Source organism: Cynocephalus volans, chromosome 3 (genome assembly GCF_027409185.1).
Source record: "Cynocephalus volans isolate mCynVol1 chromosome 3, mCynVol1.pri, whole genome shotgun sequence".
NCBI lineage: Eukaryota > Metazoa > Chordata > Mammalia > Dermoptera > Cynocephalidae > Cynocephalus > Cynocephalus volans.
The window spans coordinates 106,982,972-107,006,848 of NC_084462.1; the positions used below are offsets into that span (position 1 = coordinate 106,982,972).

Below are 23,877 nucleotides of genomic sequence, written 5' to 3' on the forward strand. Positions count from 1 at the left end.
CCCAGCACCATTTGCTGAAGAGGCAGTCCCTTCCCCAGTGAATAGGCTTGGTGCCTTTGTCAAAGATCAGATGGCAGTAAGTGTGTGGGTTGATTTCTGGATTCTCTATTCTATTCCATTGATCAGTGTGTCTGTTTTTATGCCAGTACCATACTGTTTTGGTTATTATAGCTTTGTAGTATAGCTTAAAGTCAGGTAGTGTTATGCCTCCAGCTTTATTTTTCTTGCTCAGCATTGCTTTGGCTATGCGTGGTCTTTTATTATTCCATATAAATGTCTGGATAGTTCTTTCCATTTCTGAGAAAAATGTCAGTGGAATTTTGATGGGGATTGCATTGAATTTGTATATCACTTTGGGTAGTATGGACATTTTCACTATGTTGATTCTTCCAATCCAAGAGCATGGGATCTCTTTCCACCTTCTTGTATCCTCTCTATATAACTGGGTGTCTTTTACATTTGTTGCAGACTGTAATTGCTTCTATTTTTTATTTAAGATTTTTACTTTGCCATTTATTAGTGAGATTGAACTGTTGACTTTTTTTGTTTTGCTCTGTCTGTCAAGTTTGCTATCAATGTTATGCTGGTTTAATAAAAAATAATTTGGGAGCTTTCCTTATTTCGCCAGAATGGCCTAAATAGTATTAGAGTTATTAGTTCCTTGAAAGTTTGGTAGAATTTATGTGTGAATTAATTTGAGCCTGTTGTTTTTTGGGGATTGCTTTTTGTTAACTTTTTCAAATTCTTCTTGGTAACAGGTCTATATTTAGATTTCTCAGCATTCATGAGATTAGTTTTTGTAATTGCGTGTTTTTCTAGAAAATCAACTCTTTCATCCAGTACGAAAATTGAGAAAGCTGGGAAGCTTTTATTTGCTGCCTAATATGGCCTCCAAGTTTCTCCCCCTTTGCTGTACAGACTTTCTCCCAGTTATTTAATCAAACACAATCAAAATTCCTTCTAGGTGCTGATGTGAGGGAATTTTGCCAATATAATTAAGGTTCCAGATGGGTTGATCTAAATACAGGAAGAGAGATTAGGAGAATGAGGGGGATTTCAGGCAAGGGAGTTTCTCTGTTGCTGGCTAAACAAAAAAATGTTTTCCTTCCACACTCTCACACCATCTCTGACACCAAATGTGTGGGTTTTTCCACACCAAACAATTCTCCAGTTCTGCGTGGTCACCAACTGCAGTTCAGTCCGATCTGACACTATCTACCTCGCGTTGGCATCATCAGATCCCACAGGTTAGGGGCTCAGCCCCACAAGACTGCCCTTATTTCAGGTGCCAATCATAAGTCCTGGGTTGTCACCTGCACTTCTAACAAACTAGCAGTGAATTAGGGATTCCCACAGCCCCCTCCCCAGTTTCCATCATGTGCTATGATGGCTCACAAAACTCAGGAAAACATTTACTTATGCTTGCCGGTTTATTGTAGAGGATATTACAAAGGATACAGGTGAACAGCAAGATGAAGAAGTTCATAGGGCATGATTTGGAAGTGTGCTGAGTGCAGGCGCTTCTGTCACCATGGAGTTGGGGTGTGTTACCCTCCCAGCATGTGAATGTATTTACCAACCCGGAAGCTCTCTGAACCTTATCTTTTAGGATTTTTATGGAGGCTTCATCACATAGGCATGATTTCTGTACCTTCTCTTCTCCCTGAGGAGGAGGGTTGGGGCTGCAAGTTCCAAGCTTCTAACATGGCTTGGTCCTTCTGGTAACCAGCCCCAATTCTCAAGCTATGCAGGAGCTGTGCAGGGTTAAGGGAACTCTGTGTCAGGAACCAGGTACAGACACCAAATATATATTCTCACTATGTCACACTGGCTTTGAAGATGGAGGAAAGGGCACGTGACAAGGAATATGGGCAGCCGTTAGGAGCTGAGAGTGGTCTTCAACTGACAGGCAGCAAGGGAGGAAGGACTGAAGTCCAATAATCGCAAGGAACTGAATTCTGCCATAAATAACCATATGAGCTTAGAAGAGGACCCTGAGATCCGGATAAGAATGCAGCTCAGGGACACCTTGATTTTAGCCTTGTGAGACCCTGGCCAGAGAACAAAATCATGCTATGCTTGGACTTTTGATCTATAAAACTGTGAGGTAATAAATGAATGTGGTTTTAAGCTGATAAATTTGTTTTAATTTGTGTTAATACAGCAATGGAAAACTAACACATTGCCCATCATATTAGATTAAATCCAAATTTCTACATAGTTTCTAAAGGTTTAGAAACTACTTGTTTCTACTAAACTAAAGGTTTAGTGTAATCGTGTAACCTCTCCCCTGTACCCTACTCTCAACAATACCAACTTTCCTTTTAAATGTCACATTTTTTCCATCCTAGAGCTTTGTACTAGTCTTTCCCTCTATTTGGAAAACTTTTTCCGGAGATTTCCATGGCTATGGCTTTCAATAAGTCTTTTGTTATGGAAATTTCCGAACATACATGCATAAAGAGAACAGAAGAATGAACCCCCATGTTCACTCGGCTTCAGGCAACATGTGGCTTATCTTTTTCATCTGTGTCTCTTCTTCTCCATCCCCTCCTCCCTTTGCCTTACTTGATTAATTTTTATTTTCTTAAAATTTGTGGTAAAATACACATAGCATAAAATTTACCATCTTAACCATTTCTCTGTGCACGGTTGTGTAAGTACATTCACATTGCTGTGATCTCCCCTTTTCATCTTGCAAACCTGAAGCTCTGTAAAACAACCCTGTTAAACAACTCCCCACTCCTCCCTCCTTCCAGCTCCTAGCAATCACCTTGTTACTTTCTGTTTCTATGAATTCAACTACTCTGAGTATCTAATATAAATGGAATCCTACAGTATTTGTCTTTTTGTCACTGTGCTGTTTCACTAAACATAATGTCCTCAAGATTCATCTATGTTGTAGCATGAGTCAGTTTCCTGTCTGTTTAAGTCTGAGTATTTCATCGTACATATATCCCACATTTTGTCTATCTATTCATCTGTCTGTGGACACTTGGGTTGCTTCCACCGTTTGGCTATTGTGAATAACGCTGCTATGAACATGGGTTCATGCTATAAAATATCTCTTTGAGACCCCGATTTCAGTTCTTTTGCGTGTATATCCAGAAGTGGAATGGTTGGATCATATTGTAATTCTATTTTCAATTTTTTGGGAACCACCATACTATCATCCACAGTGGCTACACCATTGTACATTCCCACCAGTAGTGCACAAGGATTCCAATTTCTTCACATTCTTGACAAAACTTGTTATTTTCTGGCTTTTTTTTTTTTTTTTGATAGTGGCCATCCTAATGGGTGTGAGGTGGAATCTTAACACTGGATTATTTTAAAACAAATCCCAGACATCATATAATTTCATCATGGATGATATTTCATCCTGTGAAAAGAATCTTTCTTTGCTGTTAAGAAAGTGTGCTTGGAAGACGTTCTGTACAGATTTGGAGTATGAAAGTGCTAGAGTCATTTGACTACAAGATCGAGGGTAGAACCAACACAGGGGAGACAAAATCAAGAGAACTGCAGAAAAGTGAAGCAGGAGCCCCGATTGAACCCTACCTGATTATTGCCTTATCTTTTCAGCTGAACACAAGTCAATAAACTCTCATTTTTAAAAAATCAGTTTTTGAATTGTGTTTTCTGTTACTCTCTGCTGAAAGCATTTTGGTACAGCCCTATTTTCTCTTCTTCATGGCACATGTTGTTACACAGTATTTTTCTTATTTATTATTTATGAATTGTCTGTCTCTTCTAATAAACTGCACACTTCACACTAGCAAGAATCCATCTTTTGTATTTGTCACTGTACCCCCAGTGCCATGAGCAGTACCAAATCCATGGTAATCACTCAGTAGATCTTTGTTGACTGAATAAATCAAGGTGCATTGAACAATATGTTATAACTAAGAATTAAAAGTGGTTTTATCACCCTAATGAAGCAATCTTTGTAATGTTAAGGAAGGTGATCTATAACTCTATTTAAAACCTTAATCTAATGCTTACTACAAATTTAATAAGAGGGTACTAGAAGGAAGAAGTGACTTTATCTACAGCTTACTGCTTTTATTTGATTTCTTTATGGTTTAAAACTTAAATTACATTAGTGGAATAAGCGTATATTGGTGTCAGGTTTATACAGTGTGCCCAATCTACTTTTTAAACAAATGTTTGCTTTAGAATTATTCCATTTTAATCTTTTTAATTTAATTTCACATCTACAGATCATTTTAATGTTATTTTATTGTTGAGATAATAGCTACAACAGCAATTGTGCTAAGCACTGGGAAGACAGGAACAAGATGTATAATAGCCTTTGGATTTTTTATTTTTATTTTTAAGCTATAGATTTAAGCTTATCTTTATAATTCATGATTCAGTCATTTCATTTGTTAAATATTTGGAAAGATTAAGACATGTATTTTATACTTAATATTCTAGATTGAGGAAGTTGATGTTAGGGGATTGTTTTCTGAACAAAATACTGAAAAACTATGTGGGTCAGCTTCATCCAAGGGAAAATGATTAGTTTTCTGTCTCCTATACGAATTAGGTGAACTTGTGAGTTCCTGAGGCACGAACAGTGACATGACCAAATTTGATTATCTGCCATGACTAAGAGACTTTGCTTTATAAATAACACAGTTTCCACACATGGATAAAGCAACCATTCAATTAAAAAAGCTAAAGAATGAAGCAGAAGCATAACCGAATAAGATTGGAGGTCCTAAGGGCTTGAAACCAGAGATACGACACCAAATTTTCTCAAATTTATTAGGCCCTGGCCAATTTCATGAAAGCTTGTCAACCTAAATCTAAATTGATATGAGACACTAATTTGGATAAATTATCTTGGTGCCTTGATCAATTACCCTATTTTCTTTCAGTGGGAAATTTCTTATGGAGCTTTACATTTTGGTGTGGGGAATTTATTATGGAGACATTTGAAAAGACTTTATTGCGTTCTTTTTTTCTGGATTGTTAATTTGGTTTGATTTATGAAAGCAGTTTAAGAGAAGGTTCATTTCTTTAGCAAGCAACATAGAGTAAGTGCTTTAGTTCCTCTTTACACAGCTATGGTGGCCACTGGAAGTCCCCCAAACTAGGCCTGTTAAGATGCACATAGCAAGGCATCTACAGTTTCCCTTCCAACACTGGTGCCTAAGGTATATATCCAATTGGAACAGAACTGAAGGGCATTCTCCCATTAAGAGAACTACAGTGTAGTCCAGCTTATGAGGGCTTGACCAATGATAGCCTGGAGGCTGGAAAGCCCACTGGATGCTTCTGGTATGTGAATTCCCGAGTCTCTAGGCGTGCCATCTTTTGCTGTCTTCCGGGTGGATTTGGTCTCATTCTCTACTCTTGTAGCACCAGAGAGTTGTTTAAGGGGAGGGGATACTGAGGAACTGCTTGAAAGTGGTGTTTTACTTTAAACTGTGTTTGATCTTGTTGTATGATATGAGGGCTACAGAAGAAAAAAAGCAAGAAGAAGAAGAAGAAGATGAAGAAGAAAAACCTCACTGAAACCTAAGCATTAAAATAAATTCTAAACGTGAAGTTTCCCTTAGTGGGCGATAGACACCTTCAAACCTCACTCTTATGCTTCTGCCTCCTATCGTTCTTTTCAGAGCCAGCTTCACCTCTTGGTTCCGCAGAGTGTAGCTAAGGGGGATGAGGAAAGGAGTGATGGCCGTGGGGAACAGGGCAGCTGTCCTGCCCAGGGGCCTGTTGGTTTCGGGCCTCAGGTAGATGAATGCACAGGGCACATAGGACATGGTGACCACGGTTACGTGGGCTCCACACGTTGAGAAGGCCCGGTGCCGCCCATCAGCTGTACGAATTCTCAGAATGGCCTGAATGATCTGTATGTAGGAGAGGAGGATCAGCGAGAAGCAACTGGCAACCATCACCCCAATGTCCACAAAGGTCACTAGCTCGTTGACTGTGGTATCAGCACAGGCCAGGCTCAAAACTGCAGGCATGTCACAGAAGAAGTAATCTACCTGATTGGGCCCACACTAGGGCAGGCAGAAGGTTAGGACGGCCTGGAGAGCCCCGTGGATGGATCCTGCCACCCAAGCTCCAGCCACAAGCAAGGTACTCAGTTTAGCAGTCATGAGCATGGGGTAGCGCAGGGGCTTACATATTGCCAGGTACATGTCGTAGGCCATCAGGGTGTAGAGGAAGCACTGGGTGCTGCCCAGAAAGTGATAGAAGTAAAGCTGAGCAGCACAGCCACCAAATGGGATGGGTTTGATGCCTAAAGTGAAGTTCATCATGAGGTGGGGGACAATGATGGAGGAGATGCTCATGTCAATGATGGAGAGAACACCAAGAAAGATGTACATGGGACGGGCATGGAGTTGCGGGTCTGCCCAGACAGTCATTAGAATAAGCAGGTTCTCCAGCTGAGTCAGGATGTAGTTTAGCAAGAAGAATACAAAAAGGAAAGTCCTCAGCCTAAGTGGGTAGGGGATTCTAGTCAAGATGAACTCTGTCCATCTCCCAGAGAGATTTTACCTAGAGAATGGACAAAACAGGCGTTAGCATAGAGGTGAGAGGGAAGTGAGGGGGAACTAGAGAGACTGTAAATACGAGGGGCAGTGGCATAAAGTTTCTCTCTTATATGGAGATGACAAATGGGGAGAAACTATGTTCTTTCACATGGGTTTGGTAAATCAAATTTACTGGTACACAGCCATGCTCATCTACTTACATATTGTCTGTAGCTGCTTTGATGCTACGATGGCAGAGATGAATAGTTGCATTTGGCCTGCAAAGCCTAAACTATTTACTCTCTGGACCATTACAGAAGCAGTTTGCACGAGGAATTTGTATCCAGAGCACCTTTTCCAAAAATCTTTGGAAAATAATCATTGACTGTTATTTCAGCACAGGCCAGGGTTTCTTGGAAACATGACATACGTGGGAAAGGATATTTGTTTCATTAGATGCTGTTCCAGTTCAGAATCTTCCAGCAGCCACTAGCTCATTCTTACCTTTGCCAGGACACAAACTTACATAGAGTAGGGAATATGCAGAAAAGAAATGAGGAAACTCTTTTCCCTTTTTGTTGTAGAGAGAACGAAATAGAATTTTGATTAAATGGCTAGTTGTGAGTGACAGTGCTTGATGCTATACAAATCTACTCCCCAAGTTTTTTTACAATTCAAAGAAACAGAATGCCCACAAGGCTGTAAGTATGTAAGCAAAGTGAGGACTAACATCACCATGCACCATGGCTGGTACTTGGTACTATGTATTTCAGTTGCTTTGTGTGTAATCATTTAACCTTCGGACACGGTAAAGGAAGAGAGGAGAGGAGAAAGAAAAGAGGGAATGGCTGTGGGAGAAGTCAGAGATTAAAGGAAAAGCAAGGATGATTAGAAAGGATGAGAGGAACATGAGAGAATGGCTAGAGCAGAGCAAATGGCTCTTGTTGTGGAAGAATTATTTAAAATTTTTTAGTTGAACCCCTTGATTGGCATTTCCTCACCTGAAGAAAAGGGTTGGAATAATGAACTTTTTTTTTTTTTTTTTTTTTTTTAAGATGACTGGTAAGGGGATCTTAACCCTTGACTTGGTGTTGTCAGCACCACACTCTCCCAAGTGAGCAACCGGCCATCCCTATATAGGGATCTGAACCCGTGGCCTTGGCATTATCAGCACCACACTCTCCCAAGTGAGCCACAGGCTGGCCCTGGAATAATGAACTTTTAAATTTCCCTCTAGTCCTATGTTTTCTGATATCTAAACTCATGGCTTGGTGACTTTATTAAAAATCAATTGACTGTAAATGCATGTGTTTATTTCTAGGCTGTCTATTCTGTTCCATTAGTTGACGCATATGTTTTTATGTCAGTACCATGCTATTTTGATGACTATAGGTTTGTACTATATTTTGAAACCAGGTATTGTGATGTCTCCAGCTTTGTTCTTTTTGTGCAGGATTGTTTTAGCTATTCAGAGTCTTTTATGGTTCCACAATGAGGAAAGGGCAGTCTCTTCAATAAATGGTGTTGGGGAAACTGGATAATGAAGAATGAAATTGGACTCTTATCTCTCACCATATGCAAAAATCAACTCAAAATGTATTAAAGACAAACATAAGAACTGAAACTTTAAAAGTACTAGAAGAAAACATAGAAGAAAAGCTTCACAATATTGGTCTAGGCAATGACTTTTTGAATATCACCCTGAAAGCACAGGCAAAAAAAAGTAGAAATAGACAAATGGGATTGCATCAAACTAAAAAGCTTCTGTACAGCAAAGGAAACAATGAACAGAGTGAAGAGACAACCTACAGAATAGGAGAAAATATTTGCAAACCATACATCTGGTAAGGAGTTAATATCCAAAATATGTAAGGACTAATAAGAAAACAAATACCTTGATTAAAAATTAGGCAAAGGACTTGAATAGACATTTCTCAAAAGAAGACATACAAATTGCCAACAAGTTCATGAAAAATGCTCAATATCACTAATCATTAGAGAAATACAAGTTAAAACCCCAATGAGATATCACCTCACATCTCTTAGAATGGCTATTATCAGAAAGATGAAAGATAACAAGTGATGGTGAAGATGCGGAGAAAGGGGAATCTTTGCACTGTTGGCGGAAATGTAAATTAGTACTAAAATTAATACAGCCATTATTAAAAACAGTATGGAGGATCCTAAAAAAACTAAAAATAGAATTACCATATGATACAGCAATCTCACTCTGGGTATATATCCAGAGTAATTGGAATCAGAATGTCAAGAGATACCTACACTCCCATGTACATTGCAGCATTATTCACAATAGCTAGGATAGGGGATCACTCTAAGTGTCCATCAATGGATGAATGGATAAAAAAAATGTGGTATATATATATATATATATATATACAATGGAATACTATTTAACCTTAAAAACGAAGAAAATTCTGTCATTTGCAACAACATGGATGATCCTGTAGGACATTATGTCAAGTGAAATAAGCTAGGCACAGGAAAACAAATACCACATGATCTCACTTACATGTGGAATCTAATAAACATACAAAAGTAGAGAGTAGAACGGTGGTTGCTGGAGGCTGGGGGTAGGGGTGGGGAATGGGGGTGTCGATCAAAGGGTACAAAGTTTCAGTTAGAAAGGAGGAAAAGTTTTCAGGATAGTGCATAGCATGGAGACCATAGTTAATAATAATGTGTGTTTTGAAATTGCTAAAAGGGTAGTTTTTAAATATTTTTACTACAAAAAAATAAATTTGTGAGGTGATGATACGTTAATTAGCTTGATATGATCATTTCATAATGTGTATCAGAACATTACATTGTATCCCATATATACACGTAATTATTATTTTTCAATTAAAAATAAAAATTTAAATGAGAAAAGACATGCTCAATAAAAGTTTTTGAATGAAAAAGATCTCATGGCCTGAGGTGGGATGTCAAAAAAATTGAAATGGATCGATAGATTTTTTCTTCTCTTGAGTGGTTTGCAACCACTCAGAAGAAGGAATGTGAGATTAACAGGGAACATCAGGAGCTCCCTGATTAGTGATTCCCTCCACCTTACTGTGCAGGGCAGCATTCTGCCGTAGGTCAAGCTACTGTCAAGAGCAGGTAAGACGTCATGGACAGATGGCCCTTTGCTGAAAGCCCCAAACATGAATATTATAATGCACCTCAGTCATCAGCTTGCGTCTTGTTTCTGAGCCAGTCTCACAGCTCCTCTGGGATTTGATTTCCTCTCTGGGGTTATGAGAATGGGGAATGAAACTGTGGACCCAATCTTGGCAAATAGTGAATAATAATAGTCATGTTTGATAATCTTTACATTCAACACTCACCTTTAAACCTGCTGTACTTGTCAAAGCTTAGCTTTCATTGTTTAACTATCTCTATTATGAAGCTTATAAAAAGCAATAAATCCTCCCACCCCATGCCATTTTATCCTCTTTCAGTTTTTTTTTTTTTTTTTTGGCAGTTGGCCTGAATGGGGATCTGAATCCCTTACCTTGGTATTACAAGGCTGGGCTCTAACTGCCCCCCCCCCACCTTTTAGTGTCCTTTTAAAAAATTAAATTAAATGTAATTTAATTTTACTGTTTTATTTTATTCTCTTTCAAGTGAGTGAAAAGCGGTTGCTATTTTTTCCCCCAGTTTGAAACATGACAGTCGCAGGAAAGCAGTGATGGTTGAACTTCAAAAAGTTGTTCTTCCAGATGCCACAGCTGTAGATTCTGACCTCCTCCTCCTGTTTCTCACCGTTGGAAAGTGCAGAGCACTTAAGTTCCCACACAAGTTCCTTGAGAAATTCATGACTATGACCAACGGTAGGTCTGGGATGAATAATCTTAGGTGGCTGCTGTGGTCTGGGTGTCACGGTGCCACCTATAGTTTTCAGGAGTCATTGAAGTTTGTTGTTTAACTCTTCAGATTTAGAACTCTAATTTGTTCGGGTTTTCCTGGGGTAATCAGGCTCTGGGAAATCGATTCACACTATTCAAGTGCCTGAGTGAATGACTTATAAACCAAACAATTTATTAATTTACAGTGGGAGATATTGCTCCTATGACTGGAATGGCGTGTCTAAAACACAGGGCATCCACTTATTAATGACAAGGTCCCTGGAAATCAAATTAAGAATCAGATGTATATTTCTGAGTTTTGAGTCAGAGCAAAGGGAACTTGATGGGACACACTGAATCTAGGCTATGGTAGGTCCTGATGAATCACACCTGGTAAATCACACAGCATCTTTATCTAAGAAAATACTTCAATCTTCCCTTCAGATACATTATCTTTTCCTCTGGGCAGTAGTGGGGGATACATCAACAAAGTTTCATTCTAATTATTTCCTTCCTGAATCTATATATTTTACATTGCTTTTGTTATTTCCAGTGGTTTTTTTTAATAGTAGAAATATTTTATTTATTTTTACATGTGAGATTTATAAATAGGTTTTTTAATCCAAACATCTAAACATTTACCATTTAGGAATAAAAATTATTAACAATATTAGTAAATTTCAGACATGATATTGACAAAGGGCTTGCATTTGCAAATTGTTGAATGTCAAAATAGGAAGTTGAGTTCATTTATCATAAAGATGTTTAATATCATAACTGCCCTTTTCTGATGCTTCTTTTGCTAGAGCTGAATCACTTTGTCCCTTTCTAGTCTCTACTGGTGGATGAAGAACTTCTTGCTCAATTGCATAATTCAGCCAAAGGCAGGTATATTGACAGGTGGGCATCAAGTCAATTTTTCTGACTCTATGCTCTGATCCTAGTAACTGACTTCTCAATTATTTCATTCTTTCTTTTTTATTAAAAGAAAAAAAGAAAAGAATATGTATAATCCTGTTTTCCGTGTTACTATGGAGTCATTCACTAACTCAATTGCCTCTCATGGCTGCTTTTATTTATTTATTTATTGTTACTGAAGCATAATTGATTATACTTTTGGGGGTACAGTGTCGACTATTTGTGATGGTCAAATCAATATTATTAGCATACTCGTTTTTACAAATAGTAATTATTCTTTGTGCTTCTTACCCAGTTTCCACCCTACTCTCCTCTTCCTCCCCCTTTCCCACCTCTAGTAACCATATTTTTGGTTTCTCCTCCTGAAAGTTCAATGTATCATTGTGTATTATTTTCTTTCTTTCTTTCTCTCTTTTTTTCTTTCTTTCTTAGAACCCACTTATGAGTGAGGACATGCAGTATTTCTCTTTCTGTGCCTGGCTTATTTTTTTTTTTTTTTGTCTTTTTCGTGACCGGCACTCAGCCAGTGAGTGCACCGGTCATTCCTATATAGGATCCGAACCCGCGGTGGGAGCGTTGCCGCGCTCCCAGCGCTGCACTCTCCTGAGTGCGCCACGGGCTCGGCCCTTATTTCACTTAATATAATTTTCTCCAAGCTCATCCATGTTGCTGCGAATGGCAGAATTTCATTCTTTTTTATGGCTGGGTAGTATTCCACTGTGTATATATACCACATTTTCCTTATCCAGTCATGTGTCGATGGATATTTAGGTTGGTTCCATATCTTGGCTATCGTAATAACAAGCATCTATAAAAGAATCTTTCAGATTGCTTTTGTTATTTCCAATGACTTTTTTCAAAATATTTTCCTAACTTTTTAGCGTTCCCTGATTATTTTTTCCTCTTTTGTTTTTTATACTGTTTTATTTTTTGCATTGGCAAATGTTCTCTGAATTATGATCTTGCAAGTGCTATTTCTTTTACAAAATTTCCTGTTGATAGGGAATTCCAGTTTTCCCATAGTGTGCTGATTCTTGTTTTATACAACCAGAGAGAATAGCATTTTCTAATCTTGCCCTTAGATTTTAGAGACACCCTAATGAAAGGAATGAAGGAAAGGAATGCAGTCCTGTTTGTAATACAGAATGTCTTTACTGGGTGTGATTTCGTTCTAGTTGTAAGTAAGTTTTACTCTTTTTGTTTCTCTAACTTTACATTTTCCTCCTTACTTAGTTATAAGTATTAATAGAAAAACTTCTCTTTACCTCTGTTCTCTTATGACCTTCCTCCCTGTGTCACTGACATTATCATAGATCTCCAGGTATGAAATGTGGTATTCATTGAGTGATCACCTCTCTGCTTACTCTGATTCAATAATATCCCAGATATGACTCTGAGACACCTTACTTAAATCCTTTCAAAAACAAAATGAGAGAGAAAGAGAGAGAGAGAGAGAGAAAGAAAGAGACCTGACTCAAAGAGAAAGAAACATGGTACTGATGAAATCTCAATGGACTAATGTGATATAAACTCAGAATAATGAGGGTATTTTGCATCTGTATAGTGTCCTCATGATCCTTAGAAGTTAAATGACAAAGGAGTCCCACAGCTGTGTAATGTTGATGTAAGGATTCCAACCAGGTCTGATGGTTTCCAGTCAGCCACTCTTTCTACATTTTACTGAACATTCCTTCCCACAAATAATCAAGTCAAAATAAATTAGTAAATCTTGTGATCTGATTAATGATTCTAAGTTTGATAGTTTATTCTGTCAAAGGTTCTAAACTAGTGTTGCTCCTCTATTTCAAAATCTTAATGTAGGGGAGTTAAGAGCAAACTCTAAAATCAAATGAGTCAGATTTTGTTACTGTGACTCTGTGAAGCTGCCCACTTCTTTCATTGTCTGACATTCTATCATACTGTGCGTTTCTTAAAAAAGTAAACCACTGCCTTGGGGCTTAGCAGGGTTTTCATTTCACAGACTTATTCTGTGAAGGTATTGATGCAATGTGTTTTTGAACTCTGATCTGGTATCAAATACAAGGATAATTCAAAAAATTTACAGAAAGATTTGTATTATCTTTAATTCTATTTTTCCATGAACTTTTTGTAGTACCCTCCTATGAAAGGTCATCTACTACAAACATGTTTGAAAAAGATATAGGAAACACAAACTGAATATAAATCTATAATTTTGATCATTAAAAATTGTTAGTGACTGATCTGCCAAGGTGATTAGACACCTTTCCTAATCAGGCAAAGGGCACAGGCTTGACCCCATTTCAGCAGAGGAGTTTTGCTTAATTCTGATTCCAATGTACATTTCTTTTTTTTTTTCTTTCTTTTTTTCTTTTTTCTTTTTGACTGGTAAGGGGATTGCAACACTTGGCACGGTGTGGTCTGCACCAGGCTCAGCCAGTGAGTGCACCCGCCATGTCTATATAAGATCCAAACCTGCGGCCTCGGCGCTACCAGTGCTGCACTCTCCCAAGTGAGCCACGGGGCCAGGCTGGCCCCCAATGTACATTTCTAACTCTAGTCATCCATCTTTCAAATGGCCATGAAGAAAACTTTAGAAAGTTCATTATTTTCTGAAAGTCAACTCAAAGCACACTTTTGTTTATCTATAAAAAGCATCTCAAATATTTAGAAAACAAATATAATCTATTGCTCTTTTCTGAATTTTACAATAAGACATGTAAAATTGAAGATAGCCTAAAGATGAGAAACATTGAAAAATATATATACATGTATACAATGAGAAAGTTTGAGTTACTAAATCTGAGATATGAGACTAACAGCTTTCATTAAAATATGAAACTCTGCAAATATTTTTTATTGGTTATAAATATTCATGAGACACAAAGCTGATTGTCACCACTTGTGCCCAAGATGTGATGGCCAGATCCATAGTGGCAGCATGCCCATTACCACAACTTGCGATTATACCCCGTGTACCCAATTATCTAGTAACATAGTGTTGAAAGAGCTAAAAAACTAAATGTAATGTTGAGGCAACCCAGAGATATGCTACATCAGGAAACTGCTACCTCCTCTAGGGCTGGAGGGGCCATAGTTTCTTTTGACTGCTTTTTTCCCTGAGTACGGCCACTCTTCTTTCTTTGCATTACTGATACTGATTACATTTCTTTGCATTACAAACTGGGCAATTTGGATTATACTGGATTTAAACTGTGGAATATGTCTCTCCAATGGGAGAGTGTGTTTGCTGGTGTGTCTGCTGTTTTCCACTCTTATTTTTATGTTTCAGTCTGGCTTCCCGGGGTGGCTCCTGCATAGCTTAGTGGTCAGCAGACGCTGTGCTTGCTAAACGACTTGACCCCTTGGGGCTTCCATCTATTGCCATCTGTGGGTGGGCTAAACAGCTCACTCATGTTGGTCTAAGCTTTTTCTTCCCATCGAGCTCTCTCGGGTCTCCCCAAGGTCTCCCCAGAGAATGAGTGGTTTCCCATCAGCCAGGGCCCTTCCATGATGCTCTAAGATCCCAGGTGTCAGCATTAAATCTCTGCTGGTCTGCCACTTGCCCTGTCTGGAATTGCAACCTCAGAATAGCAAAGCTGAGTTTTTTCCATTTGTCTCCTTCAAAGTTCGCCACTTTTAATTGACAAAGCCATGGGTTTTGCACAGCCCTCATCCCCCCCCCTTGAGTCCAACCCCTCAGGCAACAAAGCTGCAGGCTTTTGTGATCAGCTCAATGCTAGAAAAACCAGGGGGCTGTGAGGAAGCCCCAGGTTGGAAGGCCACAGACTCCAATGCTTCTTACTGAAGCAACAGAAGATTTTCAAAAATAAAAAATTCTCCATTTCTTGTCTGCCTTTGGTCAATTTTGAGAGCCCCCCAAATGGTTATTTTTGATCATTTTAATTTTATACTTGTTTTTTGCAAGGAGGATTGGCTGACCTCTTCACACCACCATAGTCAGATGTCCTTTCTAATATCCAATTGTCTCCTCCTTAATGTTTTAAATATTTGACACACACATGTACACACACAAATTAAAGGATGATAACAGGGGTAAAATTTCTTTTCAGCAAGTAAAATTGATGTCTAAAGGGGAAAAAAATAAAAATGACTTAGAAAAAGTGAAGTTTTAATTTTTCAAGTAGCAATTCTATGGGAAATTTATTTTTACTGTCATTGTATTTTTCAACACAGGAGCTACCAAGTTGCCAAGCACAACCTTAAAGAGAGCAATATAGGTGGAATGTTTGTATCTAAGATACCCTAGTAGCAAGTTTGCATGTGGCATGGAAATGCTTTAGGGAGAAGACTTTAAAATGATTCAAAAAATTTTCAAAGACTAAACGTTTCATATAAATTTTCAAAAATAAAAAAAATACCTCATTAGTCTACAACTTGTAACTTTCTCACTACCACCCCCTTTTTATTCAGAGAGTTCCTGAATATACCTTTAGAAAAGGGATTTATGTGTTAATGCACAGATGACGCCACTGTTCTTTATACATAAATAGAGGGAGCTACAGAGGAAACCTGAAGCAAATTTATATTACTTTGTTTCTCTTTAAAAGAAATCATGTCTCCCTTCACTATGGGGGTGAGGGAGTGGGGGTGGACCTTGCCCTTTGGGAATGTATGCATTTCAGAATACATACCCATTTACACAGCGGTCAAGAAGGGCTTGACCCACCGTGACAGGAAAACTCACAATATAATATCCTTCAACTTCTAAATGCCTTATATTTTGCAAAAAAGGAATAATGTATGTTACATTTTTAAGAAAACTCAAGGATATGTAGGAAACAACTATACCAAACTCTTACATTAAGTACACAGTAAAATATTTTCAAATCATTGAAATTTAATTTCTGAGGGTTAAAAATATTTCGCTAGAGTCAGAGAATGTTAGAGCTGAAAAGATTACTCTTGCAAAACAGTAACAGCTGAAAATGATCACAGTTAAAATATCATTACAGTGCAAATTATTAATTTCTTAACCCCAGAAGGGCTAAAAGATCTATTAGCAAGATTCTATTTCTGGAGCTAAGGCAAAAAAACTACAAGTTCAAATATTTGCCTTAAGTGATCCATTTACTAACATTTTTGAATGTTTCTTTGTCTCCAAGACAAATATTGTTCCAATGATAATGGATTATTAATTTACTGGATATACTAAATTATGACAATAACATGCTGTAAAACCCTCAGCTTTATCATTATTCACATAACCTAAGTGCCAAGGACAGAAAGACAAGGTTCAAGTTAATAACGTTTTATATTCCACTTGAATTGGTTAGGGCAAGAACTGTTTAACTGTTACCTGACATTTAATTTCCTAGCTGGCTTCCTTCAGAAGTGCCCAAACCTTACTTCCTTCAAGACAGGTTGAACAACCACTGTCCCTCCTCCCATCTGTCCATGAGGCCCAAGTCAGGGCCACTAGCACTTGGCATGTGCCCCCACGAGCACTTCTTACACTTCAGTAATCTGGACATGTGTCTGTCTTTCCCATTTGATTGTGAATTTCTCAAGCATCAGACCCTTTCCCACTCATTTTTAGCATTTAAGTGCCCCTCCAACTTCAGTCAGGAAAATTCCAAATTCCCTCCACACGAATCCACCTGCTATCTCCCCCTCTTCCATAGCTCCTGCCCCAATGAGAGTCCTTTCTATCTAAGGACAACCATTCCACCTGTGCTCTGATCCTATCTGTTCCCCCTTCTAGGTAACTCTTCTCTCTCTGCTCCCTTCAACCTCTCAACTGTGTCCTTTCCATAAGCAAGTACACATGCTCAAGTCTCTCAGCTTAAAGAAACTCTCCCTCCACCTCCCTTTCCTCTCCTGTCATGCCCTCCATCCCCTCTGCACTCTGGTTTTGCAGCAGCATTGCTATGTCCACTTGCCCTCAACAGTATGGCCTTTGCTCCTATCATGCCACCAACACTGCTGTAATCAAAGCCAACAACCACCTTCTCGTGCCTCAATCCAAGTCTTCTTAAAACTTATCTCACCAGCCCTCTCAGCAGCAAGCACCCCATGCTTTTGACCTCTCCTTATCTTTTGGAAATAACACTTGGCTCCAGTAACATCCCCACCCCTGACAATCTTATCCACTCTTTTGCAGTAATAATCACAATTTCTAACATCTGTATAGAACTATGGACTTTAGAAAGCATTTCCACAAGTGGTACATTTATCCATTTAATACGTATTATGAATGAATGCATCATTTGATCCTTACAATCCTATGAGGTTTACTAGGCGGGTGTTACTTCATTTCAGACCTGAGAAAAATGAGGCCCATAGTCAAATTTGTGAAAGGTCACGCAGTTCTCCAATCCAGTTGTCAACTTTAAAACTCATGTTCCTTACAATACTGCCATCATATGAATGGTTAAAAATATTCAAGTTCCACATCTAAGAAAAAACATACATACTGATTATCCTGCAGAAAGAGCAAGAAGCCAGTGATGCATAATACCACCTCTAATGAAAAAGAAAAAAGGGCCAGCTAAAACCTCTTAGATCCTCTTTCCATACATAACCTTGAGCATCTTTTAAATTGTACATACTTAAAATTTTCAAGGTTCAAATAGTACTCTAACAGCAGATGTCCAGTGAACACTTAAATACATTAGCTTCAGTAGTTCATCTACTGCTACTATAAACAACATATGTAAGTCATTTCTCCCCCTTCTAAAGAAAAAGTCAGCAGCTGTTTGCTAAAAAAAAAATTTTATTGTGGGATAAAGACATTGCCAACTTACATATATCATTTTTATTTGGAGTTTTTTTGTTTTGTTTTGTTTTGTTTTGCCTTGCAGTGCTCCTGAGAAATTAAAAAATGCATTGACTTTAGCACTATAAAATGCAACCTAATATTAAGGTCGGGTTGGACATTTCTAACATTTAGATATTTCCCTAAAAATCAAAAGACAATTTATCAATTTTAAATAGAGAAACCTTAATAAGTTAAAAAGTAAAGACTGGCAAATAATCACAAATGTCAGAGCATTAAACGCATCATTTTTTTTCCACCTACACTTGATATTTACAAAATTATAGACATATTTTTGTTGATGGAAGACATTTTAAATACTTTGATACATTAAAAACTTCATTAGCTTTAAGAATCAAATTTGAATGCTTTAAAGTGTGATGCATAATAGCACTGTCTTATTGCTCCCCTGTCCCTGAAGACATAGCTTATTCTTTTCTCCACCTATCAATTAGATAAGTATTTTTATTAGTATTTTGTCCCTTTCAATTAAAAAGGTAAAAGAAACTGAAGCCTTTATTTGGAGGGATAGTTAATATTTTAATTGGCCAGTTGCAAGAAAACCAATCCTTCTTTTCTATTGTTTTGTCATCTAGTTTTGTTTTTTTCCTTTCCTTTGTTCTAAATCAAGAATGGCAGGAACTAAAACTCAACCATATGATACAGTATTCTACTAAAATCAAATTCAATAGCTGAATGAATTTTCTCCTATAGTACAGAAGTTGAAAACCATTAGCAATGTTGTGAAAAACTGTGGCAGCTAAGGCGAAATTCAACCACAAGTTCTACTAAATTTATAGAGAAATAAACAGTAAAATTACTATAGTTAAAATATTATGGTAAACATACTGTTAGCAATGTCTTATTGCTAACATTAGAATTATATGCTTCATCATTGGTTACTAAGATGATTCCTTGAGCAGACGGTTCATCTCTGACACAACTTAGTTTCAGAAAAGTTGATGAGTTATGTCTGGTTTAGATCAATGAACACTTAGTACACATACCAGTCAGCTACAGTTTCAATGGTACAATGAAAACATTAGGTACTACAGCTTTAGGACAAGGTCACGTACTCATTTAAACAGCAGCCATGCAATATCTCACTCTGTGATGCTTAGATATGCAATCCACCCACAACGGCCTTCAAACTTACGTTAAACTACAGGTGAGGGAGGACAGGCTGTTCTGGTAGGGAAGAAAATCATCAAAATGCACAAAAGGGATTTCAAATATGATGATGTACTACTTAAATATCCACCATGCATCTTTTTAAAGTAAAAAAGAAAACTTTTTGCATGTTCTATTTCTTCAAAATGAAAAACCACCTCTTTTTGTTTTTTGTTTTTTTAACTTAAAAACAAGTATCTCAGTTGCTCCACACTAAAATGAAACTTCAATGGCAAGTAGCAAACAATTTAGGATAGACAATGAAAGTATCTTTGTAAGGAGCTTATAAAAACCTAATAGTAATGTCATAGAGAAATAATTACGGCTAAAACCGACAGGAGACAGTTTGACAGTTCTAATATAGAACTCCTATGACAAATTCCTTTAAAGTGTACTAAATAATGACAATACAAATAAATTAGCTAAGGAGACAGGTGACATTCTGAAGCAGCATTATCTCACTTAATTTTTCAGAAAAACAAGTTTTATCCATCAGTACATAAATAAGACTTCCAGTCTCCAAGTACATTAGAAAGTATACAATTAATCACAGCAAAATTTACAAACAACCAAATTTAGCTCTGGCCAGAGCCAGGCCTATTTACATATTTGGATTGGTCTCATTTTCACCTTTCCTTGCTATACAAATGTTTATATTTTAAAGGCATATGAAAATTTACAAAATTTGCAAGAAATGTCTTTGTAATTGTACAGCTTCAACAACTAATACAAATATGAACATCCTGACACAAGTAAGTTTCAAGTCAGGATTTTTTATGATGGGTTTATAAAAATTAAAGAAATACTCTCTGATTCTTAAGTTCCAAACACTGGGTGCTGGTGCTGTTGAAGGGATTTCACTGCCCTCAGTGACCACCGGGATGGGAACAGAAGACTCCTGGCCTACTGTACCAACACCCCAGACAGAGGCAGGAGGTGTCATGTTTAGTGATATTGCTAATTAAAGTTATGTAGATGCAACTGTCCAATTTAACACTTACATGAAAGTTGTACTTGTGTGAGGAAACATTTAGTGTTAAGATACTTTTAAACAGATTACTTAGCTCTTAAAATGAAATGACATATCCACATGTTATGTACTCAGCACTAAAAAGGAACAAAGTACTGATACATGCAACAACTCAAGGGATCCGGGATGGATCTCAAGGGAATTATGCTGAGTGAAAAAAGGCTGATCTCAAGAGGTTACATACTGTATGATTCCATTCATACAACATTCTTGAAATACAAAATTATAGAGATGGAGAACAGTTAGTGGTTGTCAGGGATTAATGTGGGCGGCAGGGAGAAAGGTGGTTACGATTAAAAAGGGCAGCACTAGGGGTCCTTATGCTGGAAGTCTTCTGTATTCTGACTGTGGTGGTGGTAAATGAATCTACATACGTGATATATTGCATAGAACCAAATACACATTCCATCTCAGGGCACCTATGACCTCCCAGGGACAACCTTGTCCTTGGCCTGTCTGCACAAAGTCCTCTAAAAGTGATTAATATATACTTCAGATCAATTTTCTGCACTATGCAGAGAAGCCACTATTAGTATATTTTTCTTCTTTTGTTGGGTAAATTTCTTGATTATCTTTATAAGATAAACCACGTGTCTCTAGCTTAAATGAACTTGAAAATCAAAAGAGGAAATTAAAAGCTGATATACAGCTTCTAGTATTTTTGTCTTTTTTTATTTTTGTAAATTAAGATAAAAGATAAATCAAATGTTTCCAGGTTAAATTAGGTCAAATCAGAGAAAGAAAAGCAAATTATATAGCAAACACTTGCTCCTCTGACACCTGTAATTTCTAAAAGCATTGAGAATATTTTTATTAAATTTAGAGAAAATACAACTCTAAACAAATACATGACTTTTACCAAAAGGCCACTTTGTGATAAAGTATATACACATAGTGTTCATGGTTTTTTAAAAGTGCTATATCATCTCTGGTTTGAGAACCATCTATTGCTTTAAAAAGCTTTTCAATGCAACTCCAGCGCTGTTGTCAGGTGACACTGGCAAAAGTGTAAATGTGGGAAAAACATCTGAGATGGGTTTCAAAAGAAGATGCCCGGGCCCACCAGGTCCAAGTCCAGCTGGGTTAATAAGAGGCACAGCTGCAGAGCGGGAAGCCAAGAATGGATTCATGTCTGTTCTTCTACCAGACCTGGATTCTGTTGTATAAAAATGATAAAATATGGATTATTTAGTCTCCACCCTTCACAAATAAGTCAAATTGAATAAACCCTCTCTATATAAGTAATAGCATAAAGAAAGCTATTCTGATATTGTTAAATGACTAATACAGACATAGATGAATAACCAATTTACCACTACTATAAATTTAAAATCCTACCTGGCTACTAATAACGCTGGTATTTAGCACATTTTTTGGACTACTCTTTATTTATTCAAAATGAGAGTACAAATAGGCCTCAATTCCTAAACACAAATACTAATTTATATTACTAAAATCTGATTAAAGTTCAGCCTTGATAATTCAAAACATTTTCTGATAAAAACAATGCTAGACATGTGTTTTAGGTTCCCAGATTGCCCCCAAATAATTTTAACTCATATACTGCTGGTTTCTGGATCCCACACGCAGGGTCTATGAAATATAGAAGGGTAAAAGAGGACAAGAAACAAGAGAAAGAAATGGGAGAAAGAAAAGGGGAGAGAAGAGTATTTCCATGCATATTTAATATTGTATTGAACACATTAATACTGTTTTATATTTAAATACCAGTTATATAACTGATAGACCTCATTTACTACAATAACAGCTTTTAAAAGGCCTTATTTATGCTGCAAGGCAAGCTACTTACCCAGCAGAAAAATGAAGAACTTGAGAACTTAATATATGGATACCTTACCTGATCCTCTTTTAGGCATCCAAAGGTTTGAAAACAATTCTCAATTAGATTATTTCTCTAAAAAGTTGCGCTAATACAGTTCCTTTTTCTTGGAATAAGTACTTAGTTTATGACCTTAAGTCTTAGTGGACAGAATCCTGCTTTATTACCCAAGACCACTAAGAAGTTCGTTGATAAGAGACAAGCAACCCTTTGAAGGTGCCCACTTCAGCAATGGGAAACTCAAATAAAAGAGGCCTCCCGGAACACAGAAAGCATGGAAACAAATTTATCAAATCTCCTCATTACTGAGCATCCCTGAGTTCCCAAGCTGTATTTTCCTGTGAATGACAACTTTCCTAACTCTGGGAAAGCTTCTGGTGATACCTAGTAAAAGCTCTGGCACACTTCCAAATGTAGGATTAAAGATTAGGCTTGCTTTTTTTCATGCAAACCTTTTATCAACTGAGATCATCACTGGCATTTGTCTCTGATCAATACAAATCAAGCTGAGCACAGAACTTGATAAAAGAAAGGGGAGAGGGTGAGAAAGAGAAAGGAAAGGGAGGAGAAGACAACTCTGTCCTAATGAATTTGGGAGTCTGCTTCAAGATGCTACAGCCTAGTGGAATAAGAAAAAATGCTTTCAGTACAGTCCTTACCTCTTAGATAAAGTTACAACTTTTCACTAAATTTAGTACATAAAACTTTTATCTAATCGACAGATAATTTTACCACTTTCTTTTTCTATTGGAGTTCAGAAAAATAGAAACATTTGTCTGAATAACTGAGGAAGTTTTTAAAATTTTAAGAGTATAAATTCTTTAATGTTTTATCCAAATTTAAGAATCTGGCATGTGATATAAACTCAAGAGTATATAATAACATATTCCTTTAAAGTCCAACCAGCAAACATGTTAGTCTATAATAAAATACGAAAATTTCAGAAAAAAAAGAGATTTCAATAAAGAATGTGTTTACAGTTTAATGGATTGTAATACAATTTCAACTCAAGACATTTTACCGCATGCCAATATAGGCAATGTGAATATAAATAAGACCCTCACAACCTAGTGGGATAGAAAAATATGTACACATGTCTACAACCACCAACCATTTGCTTCAGGAAGACCTTTCAACATACAGTATAAGGGCACTTCATAACAATCTTGGAAGTCTAAGTCAGTTTACCAAACTGGCATTATTAACATGCCAAGGTTTGGTTACTGAGTGATAAACTTAGATTAGAGAAGGGGGAAAAACCCTTCTCAAACTATAAACTATACATCTAGCTCTGATTAGTAATAAGCACCATTAGTGAAAAAGGAAAACAGGACTGAGCAAAGGTTTAACCAGTTCACCATCACTTCCAGAAGAATAATTCAAAGTGGCTTATGCAGAGATAAAAGAACTACTCCGATATACAAAGGGAAAGTATTTCACACTGTTTAATCTAAGCCAATTAAATATCAGATTGCCACAAGAATATATAAAGCCAAATATCTGATGGCTTATTGGAATTTTGAATAGTCATTACACATTTTCAAAAACAGTAAAATTTAGTTAATATCACTATAAAACATAATCATAAATTAAACTTTCAATTTTTATAATCATAGAAAAATAAATATTTGGATTTACCTCTAAAACTTTCTGGTACATTTGTATCTAGTTTTCTCTTTCCTGGTGAATCTAGAGGTTTTATATCATGACCAGAAAGCTTTGGTGGTAGAACAGATGGATGAGACTCTGTTTCCAGAAATTTAACAAAAAGTTCTGAAAAAGACTAAGATAAAATATTTGGTTTTATTAGACCAGAT

General features: G+C 37.1%; 2 protein-coding genes across 2 annotated transcripts in view; both read right to left on the reverse strand.

Annotated features, from left to right (window-relative positions):
* Window positions 1-5,519: 5,519 nt before the first annotated feature.
* On the reverse strand, window positions 5,520-20,133 carry LOC134372664 (olfactory receptor 10G3-like). The gene is given in 2 exon segments (XM_063090089.1): window positions 5,520-6,504; window positions 19,997-20,133. Coding segments are annotated over 2 exon segments (1,122 nt in total).
* Window positions 20,134-21,164: 1,031 nt separating this feature from the next.
* Window positions 21,165-23,877, reverse strand: part of LOC134372666 (thyroid receptor-interacting protein 11-like) — a 37,913-nt gene continuing 35,200 nt past the window's right edge. The window contains 2 exon segments of the mRNA XM_063090090.1: window positions 21,165-21,385; window positions 23,699-23,843. Coding sequence (XP_062946160.1) covers window positions 21,165-21,385; window positions 23,699-23,843 — 366 coding nt within the window.